Raw genomic sequence first — 18,237 nt, 5'->3', positions numbered from 1 at the left:
CCAGGATTCCTCAATCTTATTTGTGTCCTTCCTGTGAACTCTCTGCAGTATTTTCACATCTTCTGGAAGTGCAGACACTGGAATCACACATGCTTTCCATGGTGTGTGTAGAGGCAAGGTCACTGCCCCACCTCTGTTTGAGATTCCTCTTTCATGGACTCAAGTGCTGATTTCTTGGTGTGGCATCTCAATGAGAAATCTCTTTTCAGCAGTTTGCACTTGACCCAAAGTTCTTCACTTGGAGCACAAAGTTATCCCAGTTTACATGCTTTGCTGAGGCACCTAATTATCAGTCTTGTGTAACAAGGTAAATGAAGAGATTGCTGGTGATGCCTGTCAGTGTCAGCTTTAACAGGGCATCTGGGATATCCAAGATCCTAAATGAGACATGAAAGCAATCTGAATAAAGATCTGAACTTCCATCTTCCAGAGTGTTCTGATGTAGTTCAGATACAATTTCTGTCCCCTCTTCCAAGATGCAACACTTTGGATATGGTTATATTAAAATCCAGTTAGCAAGCTTCTGACCTTTAACTCAGTATTCCAGGCATTCCATAACCTGAGCTCTCATGAACCTTTTCTCTTTCTTATTGTGTTCTCCTCAGTACTTTTGTAAACTTGACTAGGAAAGAAATCATATGATTGTTTAAATCACTGCTAAGTTAAAAAATCATCTCCATAGCAAAAAAAATATTTTAGGGAAAACTTCAGTAAAAGAGAGTTCATCAGTGATATCCCATAAGAACTGTACTTGGATATATGTCAACTGTTTGTATTTCTTAACAATTCTACAATGCACTATATTCGTACCTATGTACTTAGTGAAATGCTCTGGAGAAAGTCAAGTATTCTGTAACAGCACAATTGCTCTTATCAGTCATTCTTACATTTATAACAGACAACAGGTTTTTTGACAGTGCTCTCCATCCATAAAATGAGGTGAATGGCATTCATTACTTTTGAATATTGTCTAAATCTGGCCATACGTGAAGTGTAAGTTCAATTTGGGAGATTGGTAGGGTGTGTGAATTGATCAGCCATATGAAATGGATTTTCCATCGTATTAGACCTGCCCTTTGCAAGATTAAACACAGATGGTCCAGGGAGAACGAGTCCATACAGAGGAATAATAGTGTTATCCCACAGAGAAAAAATCCTCCACCTGTGTGGTAATTTGATGGGGGTAACTGAAATATTCCAGCTCTCATTATAATGATTTTTAGATTCTGCCACATTTACTTATGAGAGAAATCATTTTTCTAAGTGATAGCACCTGGTGAAGTGCTATGTAATTGTTTGAAAAAAAAACCTTAATAATCAATAAGGTGCTAGTCATCATAATTTAAACCGGGAAAAAATGTTTAGCTAATATTTTTGCATTATATGCAAATGCACTTTTAATGTTGTATAATCCTGCTATGATATCTGACTGATATTTTTCTAATTTGACTAATATCTATATAGAAAAGTTATATTAGATAAAAAAGTAAAAAGAAGTGTTGCTAGCAGTTCATCTGTGTCATCAGGAGCCAGTGGATCCACTCTTCTGCCCTTTTTTCCAGAATGGCCAGTTTAGACATCCCCAGCTGAAGCTCTGCAAATGGGCAGTTGGCTGTCTAAGGCTCCACACCATGGAGACAGACAGATCTGAGTCCTGAAATCCATTCCCAGTTTAATGTTGCTGTTCTTTCCATGCCCAATGCATCTCTTCCTTTCATCACCAAAGCCTAGATAGAAGCTCAAACCTTAGATCTGCATCCTTCCTTTTTTAAAATATGTCCATGATCTTTGTCCCCAGTTGTTATGATCATGCAATCATGCAATCATTAGAGAGGGTTTTATTTGGTATTTGCTCTGATATAACCCTCACAATCTCAGCACAAGTTTAGCCTGTCAAAATCATGGAAGAGGAGAAGCCTTGGTTAGTGAGGCTCTGTGTAAAGACTCTGCACCTCCCCACAGAAATCCCTTCATTTCTGTGTCGCATTTGTGGACTATCTTTACCTTCTCTTCCCCTTGGTTATTAGACTATATCACCATACACAGCTACTCGTGCATTTTAATTCTAGAGAGCCTTTACCTGGTCCCTGGAACTTCCATACATGTTAACCATCACATTAGTGCAATCTAATCAAAATTTCTAATGGTTCTATTCTTTGCCATCAGACCCCTAATGAGTTTATATGATTAGTTCAAGCTGACACAAAGGTGTGCCTTCTAAAATTCTGACCAGTGCAATCACTGCTGCTGAAATACTGTGAGCTGCTAAGGATAAATGCATCTGATTTCTGTGTGCAGTGTGGTGGGGTCTTTTTTCTTCCTTTTGCCAGATTTTTTCACATTCATTAAGTCAGGAAAATATATTATTTCTGTCACTTTAGGCCAGATATTTTGACACAAGTCACAAATTGCTAATCCTTTTGCAAACTCAGACAGCAGTCTGACATAGCTCCAGATTTTAAACACGTTCTCAGATTGGAGTCCAATGTGTCTTAATCATTTAACTGTGGAATAAAATGCACAGGCCTGAAAAATGCATCTGAATTTTTAGGGAGGATTTAATGTCTATAATATTTTATGCAGTCTCATCCCATAGGGCGATTGATCTTTTCAGTATGTCAGTAGATAGTAAAGAGGATTGGAAACAGATCCTCAGAAGAAATACTACCTCCCAAATAATCTTAATTATGTCAAATAGCAGAGACCTGACTATTGCAGACAGTTTTTGAGAATTCTATTCCTAATATTGTATCCCCATTTGGCTTGGAAAATAAAGTTGAGTGAATGCTGAAGGTATAATTTTAAGTTAGTAATCCTCTGACAACAAGAAGAGATTTTTTGCCAGTGCTTAGATCCTTTTGAGAATTATTATATGGATTATTTAAAGAAGGAATTACATGAAAAGTTATTTTCTTGTTGGAACATCCTTGTCTTGTTCACCTATATACCTATATGCCTGTTTTATGATGACTTAAATAGGGCAGTGTGTTACAATAGGAACTCGTTAGTATTATTGTGTTTGGACCACAGGTTCCTTTATATAAACTCAATTATATTCCACTTGCTCTAGATTTTATTTTTTCAATTAATTAGTTGGCTTTGCAGCAATTTGCTAGCAAAACTAGCTAATGTTTGGGACTGTATTTTTCAGATAATGCTAATGCACATTTTTCTTAGTAAGAGAACTTAGTCTGCTTAAACACAAAGGGCTAAATAATATGAGACACTTTTTCAGGCCTGACCCAGTAAGTTATTTACTGCTGTTATACAAGGACAAATTATTTTCCTGTAGATCTCTTTTACCACGTGCCTTCTTGATGAGGCAAGTGTACAGATTAAGGCAGGCCATGGAGTTGAATGTTCATTTTGGAGACTTACATTTGAATTATGTTTTCTGCTGATTTACAGACATGTTCTGTGATTTTTCAACTTTTTTTTTTTCATGGGGAAGCCAAGGTTCATCCTTCCTAAAAGAAGCCTCTGCACAGTGTATTCAGTGTGTCTTACTATGCTGAAATAAAAATCTAAAGATATGTATAAAAGAGAAAAGAAGTGAAAAAATAGTATTTTGAGAATATAAAGAACAAACGAGTATTTGCAGAAACAGCAAATTTATATGTAACTTTGTATAAAGCCATTATAGTATGAAAGAGAATGGAAATCAGGATGAGGTTTTCAAAGCATCTCACTGGTGTAATAGGTTTTTATTCTCATGTTAGTGATGGAATACTGAGTGAACGCATAGAAATTTTTTGATCATGACAAATAGTGCAATGTACACTCCCATTTTTGATGGTTTAAGAATAACTTGAATATGAAAAAGAATGCAACATACATGACACTAGCACCATGTGGCTTTATTAAGAATTTTAAAATAACATTTCTCATAGCTTAGCAAAAGCAATGCATCTCTATTTTATGCTTTCCGTCTCAATTCACTTTGCACATGAACCCTCCTTTTTCTAGTTCTCTTTAAAAAAGTATAAATTACATGACCCCTAGAAATGGAATTCAACAAGAGCTAATATCTTTCTTACTCTCAGTTGAAAAACTATGAGATCATTAAAGCTGAGAAAGAATTTTGTCCAGTGCTTTGGAGCAGTAGTGAATAGTATAGCCAGTGTTTAAAAATATACTTACAAAAATCTGCACAGATTTTCCCCACTGTACTCTAAATATGATTTAATATCCTGCAAGATAAACAATATGGACTTGTTAGGAAACAATGAAGCAAAAATCCAGATCAAAACATATCACACACCAGAAAAAAATAAAACACAACAAAACCTACCAACCACAAAAATACATAGGCCTCCTTGAGAGCAGATCATGTCAGTACTGTTGCAAAAAATGCATACATAGTTAAGGGTGTAATTAAAGGTTATGAAATGGCTTCAATCTCCTTTAAAAAATGCCAGTATGATATGTTTTACTTCTTTTGTTATGTGGAAAATAATACAATTTAAATTGAAATAATCAAACCATCACAAATTCTTACAGAAAATCAAATTATTTTTTCTTCATAAAAATAATATCCTGGGAAAACACAAGTAAAACCTTTGTGTTTTTATGTCCCTGGTTTAGTGAAAAGATAGAACTATTGTATTAATGTTCAGAATAGGCTTAGGTACTTTGCTGAACAGGAATGGAAGTAAGCATATGTTTTAAATTAATCACATGCATAAGTATTGTCTTGACCCAGAGCAAAGCAGCACTTGGCATTAGTGAAAGTAATTTTCTGCAACAAAAGTTAAATTCAGTCTTTAAATTTTAATGCCTCTGATTGACCTTTTCTTTCATTATTGTTTATAGCCTACATTATTCTTTATTGTCTAAAATTATCAATTCATATCGAGTTAATGGCAAAATGCTTGATGCTTTGAAAATATCTTATATTTCTTTGAAAGAACGTTATTATTTTAATAATAGTTGAACCTGTATTATGTTTCCTGAGTCACTGGTATCATAAATCAAACCCAGAAGCACATTTCTTTTCCCAAGCTACATGTAGAAACACGTAATTCCACTCCCAACCCTCCATATGTGCTTTTGCATAGTTTTTACCCTAACCACTGAAAAATGCCCATAAAATAAATTGTGATGTCGAATTGATGGGCTGTATAATCTGTGAGGAAACTGTCAGTTTTACTCTGACATTTCTCAAGGGATTTCCATGTCAAAAACTGCAAGGAGGGTTAGAATTATGGAATTAGCCTTCAAAGCTGATTATTAATGTGTAACGCTTATTTCATTTAAACTGGCACTCCATGGAAGCTGACACATCCTACACCTGAACTTCAGTTACTTGTCCCAGTGATAGGAATAACTTATTGCAACCATGGAATTTGGCATGCTGTCCTAAAAGTTGAAGGTGGAAAATCTCTCTTGGAGGAGTCATTGCTTACATTTTCAGCAACTTTTCAGGCAGTTACATGTGTCTGCAAGCATTTATGAGATGCAAATCCTGCTTTGTATCAAAACTAATGACCTCCTCTTAAAAATTCCACCAAACTGCAATGAAATCCAATTTTTTGTCTACCCCCAGTGTTAACACTAGATCATATATTTAAGCTACAATCCTTATTCATGAATTCCAGACAATGAATGGACACTAAGCATATTGTTTAGCATTTTCATTCCACAGTCATATTGTTAGCTATTTTAAACACACTCATATTATGAATGTTAAAAGAGATGAGTTTGTCTTTACCATTGATTTAATTGATTTAATTCTGGTTCTCAGGGAAATTATTAGTAGTTTTTTTTTTATTGTGCTGGTGCAATCTTGTGTACAGTGATGCAAAGTTCTTCCACATCATCCAGAAGATTTTCCTACTGGCCACATCTCCCTGCTGTGGGTGCCAGTGGCATTTTATCAGGGGAAGACCAAAATATGAAATATGTTTTATGATGATCTCCAACAGCAGAAAATCTTTCAGTTTCTATTCCCTATGTAGGACAGAATGCAAGCCACAAATGATAAACTTGCAAGTATGGATAATACAACTTCTTCAAGTATGGTTTCAAAACACTGTTATTCCTAAACACAATCACTTCACCTGAACATAATCAGTTTTAATCCATTACTTTAATTTATTACTTCTTCCTTGCATGGGCTCATCTTTTTTTTTTTTTTTTTTTTTTTTTTTTTTTTTTCACTTGGTGTGGAAAAGTAAAGAGAAACACAGAGACCGGAATAATCTATCAGTTTTTAACTCTTGGTTTGTCTCTCCACTTACTTCTAAATCTTTATTGAAACAATCCACTGACAAATAGTTTAGTTGAGGTACCAGAGGAGAAAATTTTTCATGAGTAACTTTATTTTGAGTACCTAGCTAGAGAATACATAACTTCAGATGTTTTTTAGAAATAATTCCTTTACATCAAATTTTATGCCATTATGACTACCAAGTACTTTTTCATTATTTCAGGGAGTTTTTCTTTTCCTTCCTCAGTACACCTCACTCTTTTTTTATCCACTGTTGACTCAAAATGTTACAGTATTTGGTTTTGAAAAATACATGGTATGTGATGTTTGAAAAGTATGGAATGGGACTGAGATTTCCACACACAGGGAAATATTTCTTCATTGTTTGACATTTACCCAACAGCAGAGGGGGAATACTTACCACTGATGTGAAACTGTTGCTGATACAGCATAAAACAATATTCCTGCACCATCAGTCTCTACCCAAGACAGTTATTTTCTGCTAAATCAGCTTTAACAACCAGGCACTAATATACATGGGTTAGGCCCACAAAGGAGGTTCTGGAGAGGTGAGATTATGAACACTTTGTCACCTCATGAATTTTAGGTCCATTACCTAAAATTTGTATGGCTTTTCCCTTATTTTATTTATTTTATTTAATTTCATTTTATTTCATTTTCTTTTATTTTACAACTTTTTCTCTGCTAGTAGACATGAAGCAGATATCCTCTTTTTGCAGAACTTCATTTTAAGGTGCATCCCATTTTTTATAGAAGCTTTCTAACTGGGATTATTTCTTTTTGACCAGAAGTTGGAGGAAAATGACATGTATGATTTAGACAGTTGAGAATGGAAGGCAGGTACATCAGCTTGTCTGATCTGGGGATTAAGATATGAATAATGCTTTGAAGCCAAGGAGCTTATGACAAATTCAAGATTAACTGTATTAAATTAAATGCACATAAAGATTCAATTATTTGTCAGTGGGAACTAAGAGCTCTACCACTTTTCACTTTCCCTCTATCTTTTTTCTTTCTGTTGTTTTAAAGTAATATTTTATTAACATTCTTGTTTTTATCTCTCCAGTTTTCCACCTTCTGCATCTTTGGCCTTTGTCTTTTAGGCTGTGTTTTTTTGGTTTTTTGCAGAAGACCATAACTATCATGAAGCTACCTGAAGAAAATACTTAGTTTCTGGGGCAATTGCACTCACTTGAGAATTTTGTATGTTATAGGTTAATAAGCTTTTTTTCTGTGTATTTAGTCCAACATATACATGAAAAGTCCAGTCTAATAAAATCTGATTTTTATGACTAAGAGGTTGCTTGGTAATTTTTGATAATGTGTTCTGTAAGGGAGAGACTGAGGCAAGTACTTCTCAAAATTCTGTGGGATTTGGTTTCCTGTTACGTGTAATTTTATGCCTCACAAAATATTTGCCTCATATATTAGGAACATATAACTTTAATGAACAGATAGGTTACTTTTGTCCCATATATTGATATAATCTGCATTTCAGTGGAATTTTGAGTAAAACTACACAGAACTGGAACTACTAAATTATCAAAATATTTGCTAGTCACACACTGGATGGCTGTGTGGCATATTTTTTATCAAGCTTTCATAGCTTTCTTTCCATTTGCCCTTTTATTCTCCCACATCTCTGTGTTTTGTGGCATGCTCTTCTGTTAATATCTAAATTAAAAATATTGTGCTCTCACTTAATATTTTATTCAGACATTAATGGGCTTTTCTGTGAAAGCTGAGACAAACGTACCATTGCAAATGAAAATTTAAATTGTAAATTCTTTCTCAGTCTTTACAGCCTTATACAGAGAAATTAAACCAAGTTGCCAATATTTTTTTATACTCATATTCTGTTAAATCCACTGAAAAAATCACATCTGCTGTGAAAACCATAACTGGGGATTCATTCCTAAACATACTTCTATGAAGAAGATATATAAACATCTCAAAACTATGAAGAGAAGATAACACAGTCTGATATATTTAACATCTACCAGGGGAAAAAAATGTTTGAAGGGGGAAAACACATTCCATGGTGAGAAATCTATTTAATGTTTAGATAATTTGGAGAAAAGATAGAGAAATCTTTCCTCCCTACTCCCACAGAAATGAAATAAGTGAAATTTTAGTGCATTTTTTTTATTCTTTTTGGGCAGAGCACACGGAAAGGTGATTTGTAGAAACCCAGAGAATTTTTACTAGAACATCAGTGAACAACCATAATTGTGTTTTCTCCCTAATGAAGTCAATCCTCTACAAAGCTATAACAAAGTTAAAGTTTGTCTCTAAGGACTGTGTTTCTTTGCCTGTAGGGTTTATGGTGTTCTCTGTCTTTTTCTTTTTTTTTTTTTTTTTAAGGATCATCTGTTTCAACTGGAATCGCACAAATTTGAGAGAGGACGAGGCAGGTGCCCTTTTGACCCCAGTTCTTCCTTCACCTCCATCTTAATTGGTAATGATCTTTATGTCACAAGCTTCACAGTCCTGTCAATCTGTCACTCTGAGTCTCTTTCTTCAGCACACCAAAGTGTTGTCAGCCTTCCACTGCAATCTTCCACATGTCAGGCTTAATCCTCGTGGTGCTGCCCACATTAATATTGCATTCCAGGCAGCATTAACCACAGCAAGGATGTCTCACTGAAGGGAAATGTTGAATGACATGTGCCATCCTGAAGGTAATTGATTGTTGTGTAATTATGGAAATAATCATTTCCTGCTTTCCTTAAAAGCAAAGAAGCATGACTGGCTTAGCCATTTACACCACCTTCTTTTTCATCTACTGAGATGAATCTGAGCAACAAGCACCCTGCAAAAATGTGAATGTAAATGTTTTTATATCAAGCTTTATTGATAATATAAATTACTATTTTTGACATGAAATTTTCGTTATTTCAATGCTGCCTGCTAACAAAACTATTGCAAACTGGTGGTTCTGTGTTAGAAGAGTTGATCATATACTCAAAAGATATAAAAATAGAATTAAGTCTAAGTCCTGCCATGCCAGGAAGCTGTGCTGGGAAGTGTATCACTATAGGATTGGGATCTTTGAATTTGTGATATAGCAAACCATATGGGCTTTCCTCAAAAATGTTTTCTTAAAACATTTTGTGAGATGAAGCAAAGACAGTCTTGGCACTATTGACTGACTGTAGATTGATAAAAATACCCTGGAACAGCAGGTAAATGGTAAAAGCTAGATGGAGTTAGGGAGTAGCACAGTGATTTCTGGGTTTAGAAAACATAAACAAAAACTGAGCATTCAAAAGGGATATAGATTAAAGGAAAGAGCTAGGAAAAGAAGCTAAAGATTAGATACATTTTCTATCTTTCAGGGATGAAAAAAAAGAATTTTAGGGCCCTCTTGATATTTGCATTTGTCTCTGCATCTTAAAATCAGACAACTAAATTCTCTGATGATTAACTACAATGGTATGGCTCATTCATGGTGGTGATGAAATATTGGTCATGAGTGACATTTGTATTTTAACTTACTAGGTTTATTTGTTCCTTTACATTAACAAATTAATTAAAAGAAGAATCTTCAGCAGTAATTACAAACTTTTCACATTGCAATGATTCATAAAAATATTCTTAAATTTCAATTAAAAAAGGTAAAGTTGAGCTCTAATTCTTGAGTTAGTGGGTAAAGAAGTCGTAGAAGAATAAAAAAAACATGCCTGACCCTCCACAATCCATGGAGCACAGGTTGTCACGCTTTTATCCCATTTTAATTTCTAAATTGTTTCTACAGTTTTTGACAGATTCCAGTCTCAGCTTAGCCTGGGAACAAAGACTCATGGAATTGCTGTAGGCCTGAAACCTCATGGTCTAATCTTTAAGTCCCTCTCAACCTTTCCTCAGACAGAACTAAGTAAATAAATTAACCTGGTCATGTTCCTACTGTGAGATCAATGTGAATTTTATTTGCTTAAATGGAAGCCAGATTGTCTCACTGAACTTTAAGAGTTTGCCTGAAATATGGGAGGTCCTATAGAGCCTCATATTTTTATCTGAAGGAGAAAACAATTAAATAAGCCCTTCCCTGATAAAGGCTTATAGTCTTAGAGGTCCATTGACAAAACCTTATAAAATAAATCTGACAAAGCTAAGAATTCTGTAATGTAGCAAGATTAACAGGAAAAAATAATGTTTTATCAGATCACTGATACACCAAAATACAGACTTTCACAACTTCATCAAAACTAGCAAAGTATTTAGAGGCTGTTTTTCTAGCCATCCATTAGGAAATTCTGAAATTTCAAGTTATCATACAATGATATTTTAAAAGCATAAAAAAATTCTTCCAAGATCTTATTATTTAATATATTATTTCATATTTTTAACTATTGGAGTTAAACACTTCAAACACTTAGGAAGACTGTCTTAAGGAACTTGGATTTCCATTTATTCTATTTTATTCTACCAACTTCTACTACCCAGAGTCACACAGTTCACAGAATAAAATGCTGCACCTTATACTCCAGTATACATGTCCTTTATCTCTGCAAGTAGTCAGTTGGAAAGGCTGGAAGACCTAGATGCAAACACAGTGAATAATAATCTTTTAATTGGCATTTGAGAATGCAGTGGGAAGGAAGGGATGCTCCTCATTCAGAGTTCATGATGGACATTACTCATGATAGGAAACACAAACTACACCATGCACCCTCCAGAACTGATATTCCAGTTCTTCCTCCAATGCTTGGAAGTTCAATTCTTCTTCATGCACTTCAATTTTCTTAGAAAGTGAAATCTGCTCCTGGTATGAAGTCAGCATGATCCTGGAGGCTGCACCCCAGAGCTGTCTCACTCCCTGATGCAGGCTCAGCCATGTGCATGTCCTTGAAAAGGTTTTAGGCAAACCTGTTAGCAAAGCACACTCCAGCACCTTCTTCCTCCTAAGGAAAATACTCAAAGCCTGCTCCTACCTCTGCCCCTCACATTAACACAGCACCTAGACCAGCACAGCCATTGACTAACAGTGAGGATTAGGCAAACAAGAAAATTTTACACACTTCTCATAAAGCTTTAAAAGCTTTTAAAATCCTGCTATTGAAAGATCATTTGCACCATAACCAATTCGGACCAGATGTAACTGGGTGAATTTAGGAAGAGAGATAATCTCTTGTTCAGCATCTCTTTATGTATTTCAACACAAGACTTAAAACACCCACTCCAAGAAAAAAACAGTTCGTGACTTGGCTTTAAAATGAAATATCTGTGCTTTTGTCAGCATTATTGTAGGTTATCTGACCCACTAGTGAAGTAGCTTGTGATGAATTCCTCAGTATATGAACAGCCAATTAATTTATTGCCAGCACCAGGAAACAGAATGAAGTTGGATGGCAGACAGGCTGAATAAAACGTTTATGTTTAGCTCAATGGTATATAAAACTTTTGGACTTTTATTCCTAATGAACTCCCCCATCTGCTTTCAATAGCCAAAACTATTTTTGATACCAGATCTTGCACACTGATTAACTTAGACCACACTAGCTGAGAAATTAGTTTATGTCCATGTATTCTTACCTGCAATATATCAGAAGCAAGTGCGGAAAAACCTAAATTACATCTGAATAGGTTAATATCAGGGAATCCATTCCAAAAGTATTTTTTGCTTTTACATTTTAAAAGTTAGCTATTTGTGTCTTTTAGGGTAGAAAAAAATGCATTTATTTCTCATAACAAAAGATAAAATATTTGAGTGATAGATGGAAAATACAAATATACAGAAGTATTAGTTTACCAGTTAAACAATAGGGTTTTTTAATTTGCAGTTTTCATACTACCAAAAGTATTATTTTCCAAAATATGAATTAGCCTTCTGATTTTAGTTGTCATGTGAGTAATAACTGACTGACAGTCAAAGAAATGCATTGAAGGTGCAGTTTATCTTCTACTCATTACCTTCCAAAGCTTTATTCATAAAATAAATTTTCCATTTTACGCAAAAAAGACTACTGATGAATAATAGCTTCCAACTTGAATAATTACCTTCCAATTTGAAGCAGGTACACAAAACATGTCACCTTTAAGGTGGTAGCAAGCCTATTTATAGAAATCTTTTGTATGAGTAATTTAATTTAAATTTTTCAATCTGTTTTGTTTTTGGGGTTGTCACCTAGGAATTTTGAAGGGTTTACAACAAAAAAGTTTGTATTTTAATTTGTTAATATTTTGCTTTGAATAAAAAGGCAAAATAAAGATATTTTTAAATAGTCACTATTAAGTCTTGATGTATTTCTTAGCTTGAAAAGATGCTGGCTAAAAGATGAAAAAATGCTAGCTAAAAAAATATGTGTGTATCACTTGAACTAGAACTGGTCTTTGCGTTTTTTGTGTGCTTAAAGAAGGAAAGAAGAAACTTCTTGTTCTTTTTAGAAAATTATTAACTAGGCTATTAACCTGATAAAAAAAAAAAAAAAACACAACACTTAAATTTTAGCAATTTAACATGAAGCTGAGTTTAGACTGGAAGAAGAGAGGAGTAGTAGAGGTCTCTGAAGTTACTCAGCTGATTTTCACTGGAAAGTAGAAGGTAGTCAGTGTGGTGTGCAGCAGTATGACACCCTGCAACCAAGACAGGATTGAATTGATATGTGATGGTAGTTTTTCAAGGGAGGAGAAAAATGTAGAAATCTTTCCAGAATTCTTCAAGCCTCAATTTTAGATTACCTCTTAATCAGGAATTGGTCAGCACCTGTAAAAACCTAGCAGTGTTCAAAATTTGTAACCTACATTTATACCAAAGGCTATTGAAAAGGACAAAGAAGATCCTCTTAGTGTCAAGAGTGCAAAATATCTTGGAATTATCTTGAATGTTTTTGTGCTGAGATATTTAGCAGTCACATTTATCAGTACTGTCCCATTGTTGTTTTTAGGTGAAGTGACCTGTCTGCTCATACATGGTACTTATATTTAGTTTAGTAACAGCACAGTGCAAAAATCAGATTGAATTTCTCTATCTGTAAAATATCTTTCATGGAACAATATCTATCCAGGACTGGAAATTCCATTTTCCCCACTCAGGATCTCACAGGTACAATCAGTCATACTTTTTTCAGTATATGGTAGCATGCCATACCAGCAGGTTAATTATTTATAACAGCATTTTACACCTATGTCAAACAGAAGGAATAGACTTCATATTCAAGCTTCAGAACATCTGGACTCCCAGATGTCAATCCTGATCAATGGCAATATGTGATGAATCATTTACCCTGCACTGATGCATTTTTCAAGATTCATTATAGTTCTGAAAAGATAAAATGTCCTGTTTTGCATTACACGTCACCTAAACTGAGAAGAATACCAGCCAGTCTGGTATGTTTTTCCAACAGAAATTCCTAGAGGGGATATATGACTAATGTAACTCATTAATTAGTGTTGTGAAGTTGGTTTGAAGCAAATATTTATAAAGACACTGGCAAATTCCACAGTTTAAGCAGCTCTGTGCTGTTTAAAAAATAAAGTTCTCTATTAGTTTTGGGCAGTATTAACTTCTACAGATGCTGTAATTTATACTTATAATTTACTTCACTTGCCAATATATTACACTAAAACTTGACCATGTATTTTCCAGGGAAATAATCTTTCTGTTTATGATGAAACTAAGGCAAAACTGTGGTCAGCTCCAGTTCAGCAGTTGGAACCATCCCCAGCTGACAAATTACTAACTTTTCCAAATAATCATTCACAATTATGCAGCCATTAAATTTATATGTCTCTCTTAAACAAAAATTGCACTTTCAGGTAGACCTGAAAACAAAATTCTTGATTTCTGCTATAATCTTTTATAAAAGCCAGCAAACATTATATGGATGTATCAATCATGTTTATTTTTGATTAAGGTGCAGGAAGCTGTGTCACTGAAACCTCCACTCAGATTAGCTTTCAACTGGAAGCAATTTATTTCCCTTTCCTTGAGCAGTTTAATTCCTGTGTGTTATTTTCTAGCATAAGGATGCCACCTAGTGACAACAGCTGTCTGCTTCTTAAATAGTGCCTAAAAGATTTTTAATCCAAGTCTACAAGGATATGAAATAAGTTATCATTAATGCATGGTCAGTCAAGGGGAATAGTGTCCATACAAAACTGAAAGGTAGAATTATGGATGGCATTTTACCAAAATATATCCAATATCACAAATTTAAATGGGTTGGAGATAGGCTTGACTTTTGAACATATTAAATTGTACTTATAAACATGTTGATTTTTCAACAGTGTCTATTATTTAGTGTATTATTTCTAAATTTTCTGATGCTTGCTTAATTTCTGAATACCATCTAAATACTTGAGAAATGAGGTACAATTTCTTTTTTTCATAAATTTTTCAAGGAATATTAATCATCAGTTGTGGAGGATGGATGAAATCTGAGGTTCTGTCCTTATGCTGGTTAAATATTTCAGTGCTATGAGAACACATTATTGTGTACGAGAGGAAAAAAAGTCGGTTTTTTTGTGTCCAATGAACATGGAATCCTCTCAGCCAGGAAGATATTCCCAAACAGTAGCTATTCCAGGTGAAGTGGAACAGCTCCAGTAGGCTGACTGGAAAAATCCTCAGTGTAATAATTAGGTAATGTAACAGTATACACCATATTTATAATGTGGTTCCGATCACGAGAAATGAAATTAATATGTACAGCATTACTAATTTTTTTCATTTTCTTTTATTTTAACGTCTGGTCTGCAGGTGGAGAACTTTTTACTGGTCTCTACAGTGACTACTGGGGAAGAGACTCTGCTCTGTTTCGCTCCACGAGCCGCGTGGCCCATCTTCGCACGGAGCCTGACAATGAGCGCCTGCTGAAAGGTGTGGGCAGCACAGGAGCTAAAACAGAGGTGTTTCACATGACTGGACAATTTATGGTTTGCATGGGATCAGAGATTGCTATGCTAATGTGTGTGTCGGGTTTTAGCTCAGTTCAAATTGAAGTGTATGAAACACAGAGAATGGGAGTGGAAAACGGTCTTTTGAAAAAATACGAAGGAGTATTAATTTGTAAACTGGAGGTGTAAAAATGTTTTAGCATTAATCTGTACCACTTGTTCTATAGATACCCACCAAAAACTTTAATTTTTACTATTTTTATCACCCAATTGCCCTTAGCTCTCTGACTGACAGAACTCTTACCTTTGGTTTGCTATAGACTGGTTTTAAGTCTTGAAAAAATAAGGCAATATTTTAATAACTGGACTCCATTCCTTTTTGTTTCTTTGAAGAACCAAAATTTGTTGGCTCATACATGATTCCTGACAATGAAGACCACGATGATAACAAAGTATATTTCTTCTTTACTGAAAAAGCTTTGGAAGCTGAGACAAACACTCATGCCATATATACCAGAGTGGGACGTGTATGTGCGGTAAGATGCTTTCTCTGTTTGTGCAGATAAGAAACTGGAACAAATGATGAATTGTCCTGCACATTATTATCACAAATAAGCTTAAGTTTACCATGAGGAGCAGGAAGATCATGAGGAAAGACTTGGGTTCCCTGTACTGCTCTGTTGGATTATCCATTTCCCACTCAGGCCATGCTCCTGGTGTGTTGATCTCATCTATTTTTGGCTCCCTGGCCCTACACACAGGAATGAGATCGTGGGCAGTTGCTGGAGAGGAGCACTGTTAATATGATTTCCCAGTTGCTCTTATTGGTGCTCTCTAAAAAATGATGAATTTTAGGTTCCTTCCTCTTCTAATAACCAACTACTTTCAATAACCAACTACTGTACAGCTGATGAGAGTCTGATACTACATCAGCTTGATTAAAGGAAAGAAAGTGAAGGTTAGTTCTTAAAAATCTGATTTTGTTTCAAAAAAGAGTTTGTATTTCCCCTCCTAACTGTAGAGGATACAGTTTAGGGGATTCCTAAAACCACTGAGCAAAGAGCAAGATACAAGTTAATTATTTTCTGTCACCTCAGTAAGTGGTATTTGTCATGTATACTCAAAGGGGCATGCTGCCCCTTTCTCAGGTACACATGTATAACTTAAAAACATCTGATGTATGCAAAGTACCAAATTGCAGCCTCATACATTAATGTTCACAAAGCCACTTGGATTTCTGGATTCCAACCTGCATCAAGATCCAAGCTGGAATTCTTTGGATTGTGATCTGAATATATGCCTGGATAGATTATTTTAATAGTTCCCTCTACTCTGCAATATATCCACCTGGAAGTCTTATCTCTAGCCATGGATTGAACCAAAATCCACTGATCTTTCTCTTCCATAGCTCTAAATTTTTTCTGGCCATTAACTTCACAGCTGTATGTCATAATTGATTTAATGAATACAAAAAATAGGTAGCTGGTAATTCAAGAACTGGCTTTTTTCCCCAGCTTTTATGTTTTCATGTGAGCTGTAACAGATTTTGTAATACAGAAGCATCTATTCTGCACATTTCTACTTTTCTAAGGAAAACAGATCTCTGTTTTTGAGAGGAGTTTTGCAAGCCTATTGCACAGCCTTCAATAGCCAGTTCCACAGGTTTTGAATATAAGGCCACAGGTTGAGGATGCTGCCTAAAGCAAGTAGTACTAAATGTTCCCTTGTCTTGAAAGTTCCAACTGTTGCAAGAGCAATAAAAAGATGAGGCAGGTATTTTTTAAAGTTGTTGAAATTGTTAGAAAACCATGTAAATAATTGCCTCAGACTTGCCCCAGCTGCACCAGGTCTATAGGTAGATTCAGGGCTTCAGTTTCCAGATACATTGAACTAACCCTGCACTGAGCTCTTAAAGCAAAGCTAAACTTCAGTAATGTACTCAGCATATCTCGTTTGCAAAAATAAAAAAGCTTTACAACAGCTGTATAGCTAAAACTATCCAGGGATGTGGTACAGAATTAAAAAATTCTTATGAAACCACAGAGCTTAATGAGACCTGGACTTGATCAGTGCAATCCTACTTGAAAACCAACTCCAGAGAAATAATTCTAGTAATAGACATGTGGTTTGAAAATGGATGCCTTTGACATTAGAAGATATAACGAGCAGCTAATTCATCAGTGATGTTTGTGCTTCTAGACTTACTCATTCATATTACCATTGGCATTTGTTTCTCTCTACACAGAATGACATGGGAGGCCAGCGAGTGCTCGTCAATAAATGGACCACTTTCCTCAAAACCAGACTAGTTTGTTCTGTGCCTGGGAGAAATGGAATTGATACACATTTTGATGAGTTAGGTAAATATATTAGACAGCAACAAACTTGAAACCATGGAAAAAAGCCTATAGCTTCATGATTACACATCTTACTGTCAAATACTGCACTTGTATTCATTGTCAGGAAATGGTGGTTAGCATTGTTTCCAATGTATATGGAGTTCTGCACATATGGTGTTCACTATCCCAAATTATTCCTTTATGTAGTGCACTGTTTTTAAAGATTGCTTTTAAAATCTGCATAAAATTGAATGAAATAAATAAGTAAAATAGGACTATGCTTTAAGAATCAATGAATTTTCTTTCGGTGGGATGAGAAAAGTAGGTTTTTAACAATAGCATTTCATTTAAATTTTACAGAGGATGTGTTTTTGCTGCAAACTCGTGATAACAAAAATCCAGTGATATTTGGCCTCTTCAACACAACAAGGTAAACAACTAGAAGACATAGTAGCAGCCATAGAGGAATGTTTGAACAGTCTGTTAAAGAGATAGAAGCTGGATGATACATATCCCTTAGCAAATATACAGTAAACAGCTTAATCTCAATTCTGTTCACAGTGGGCTTCCTTGCTAATGTGAAAACTTCTCTATAACACTCAGGGGCTTGAAGTCTCATTCTGTGATTCAGTATATCTGGATCACAAATTAATTAAGGGTTTCTCATCTTGACAATTGCCTATGTCAAAGTATATGCACATCTGCATGCTTATAAGAACAGCAACTCATGTCTTGGTATGAGTTCCATTGTAATTCCACTGTAATTCGAGGTTAACTAGATACCTTAAATTCCTACAAACTTCTTAGTGAAGCCTAAAGCAACAGCTGCAT

At 35.0% G+C, this 18,237-nt stretch overlaps 1 protein-coding gene across 2 annotated transcripts in view; it reads left to right on the top strand.

Annotated features, from left to right (window-relative positions):
• Positions 1–18,237, top strand: part of SEMA3E (semaphorin 3E) — a 127,777-nt gene that overhangs the window by 86,106 nt on the left and 23,434 nt on the right. For both annotated transcript variants that reach the window (XM_079303591.1, XM_079303590.1), the window contains 5 exons: positions 8,594–8,687; positions 14,931–15,050; positions 15,461–15,603; positions 17,313–17,427; positions 17,767–17,836. In XM_079303591.1, coding sequence (XP_079159717.1) covers positions 8,594–8,687; positions 14,931–15,050; positions 15,461–15,603; positions 17,313–17,427; positions 17,767–17,836 — 542 coding nt within the window. The remainder of the gene's footprint in view (positions 1–8,593; positions 8,688–14,930; positions 15,051–15,460; positions 15,604–17,312; positions 17,428–17,766; positions 17,837–18,237) is intronic.

The sequence above is a fragment of the Erithacus rubecula genome (genome assembly GCF_903797595.1).
Source record: "Erithacus rubecula genome assembly, chromosome: 4".
Classification (NCBI taxonomy): domain Eukaryota; kingdom Metazoa; phylum Chordata; class Aves; order Passeriformes; family Muscicapidae; genus Erithacus; species Erithacus rubecula.
Note: the sequence above shows the minus strand (reverse complement) of the source record. Positions and strands in the feature narration are given on the sequence as shown.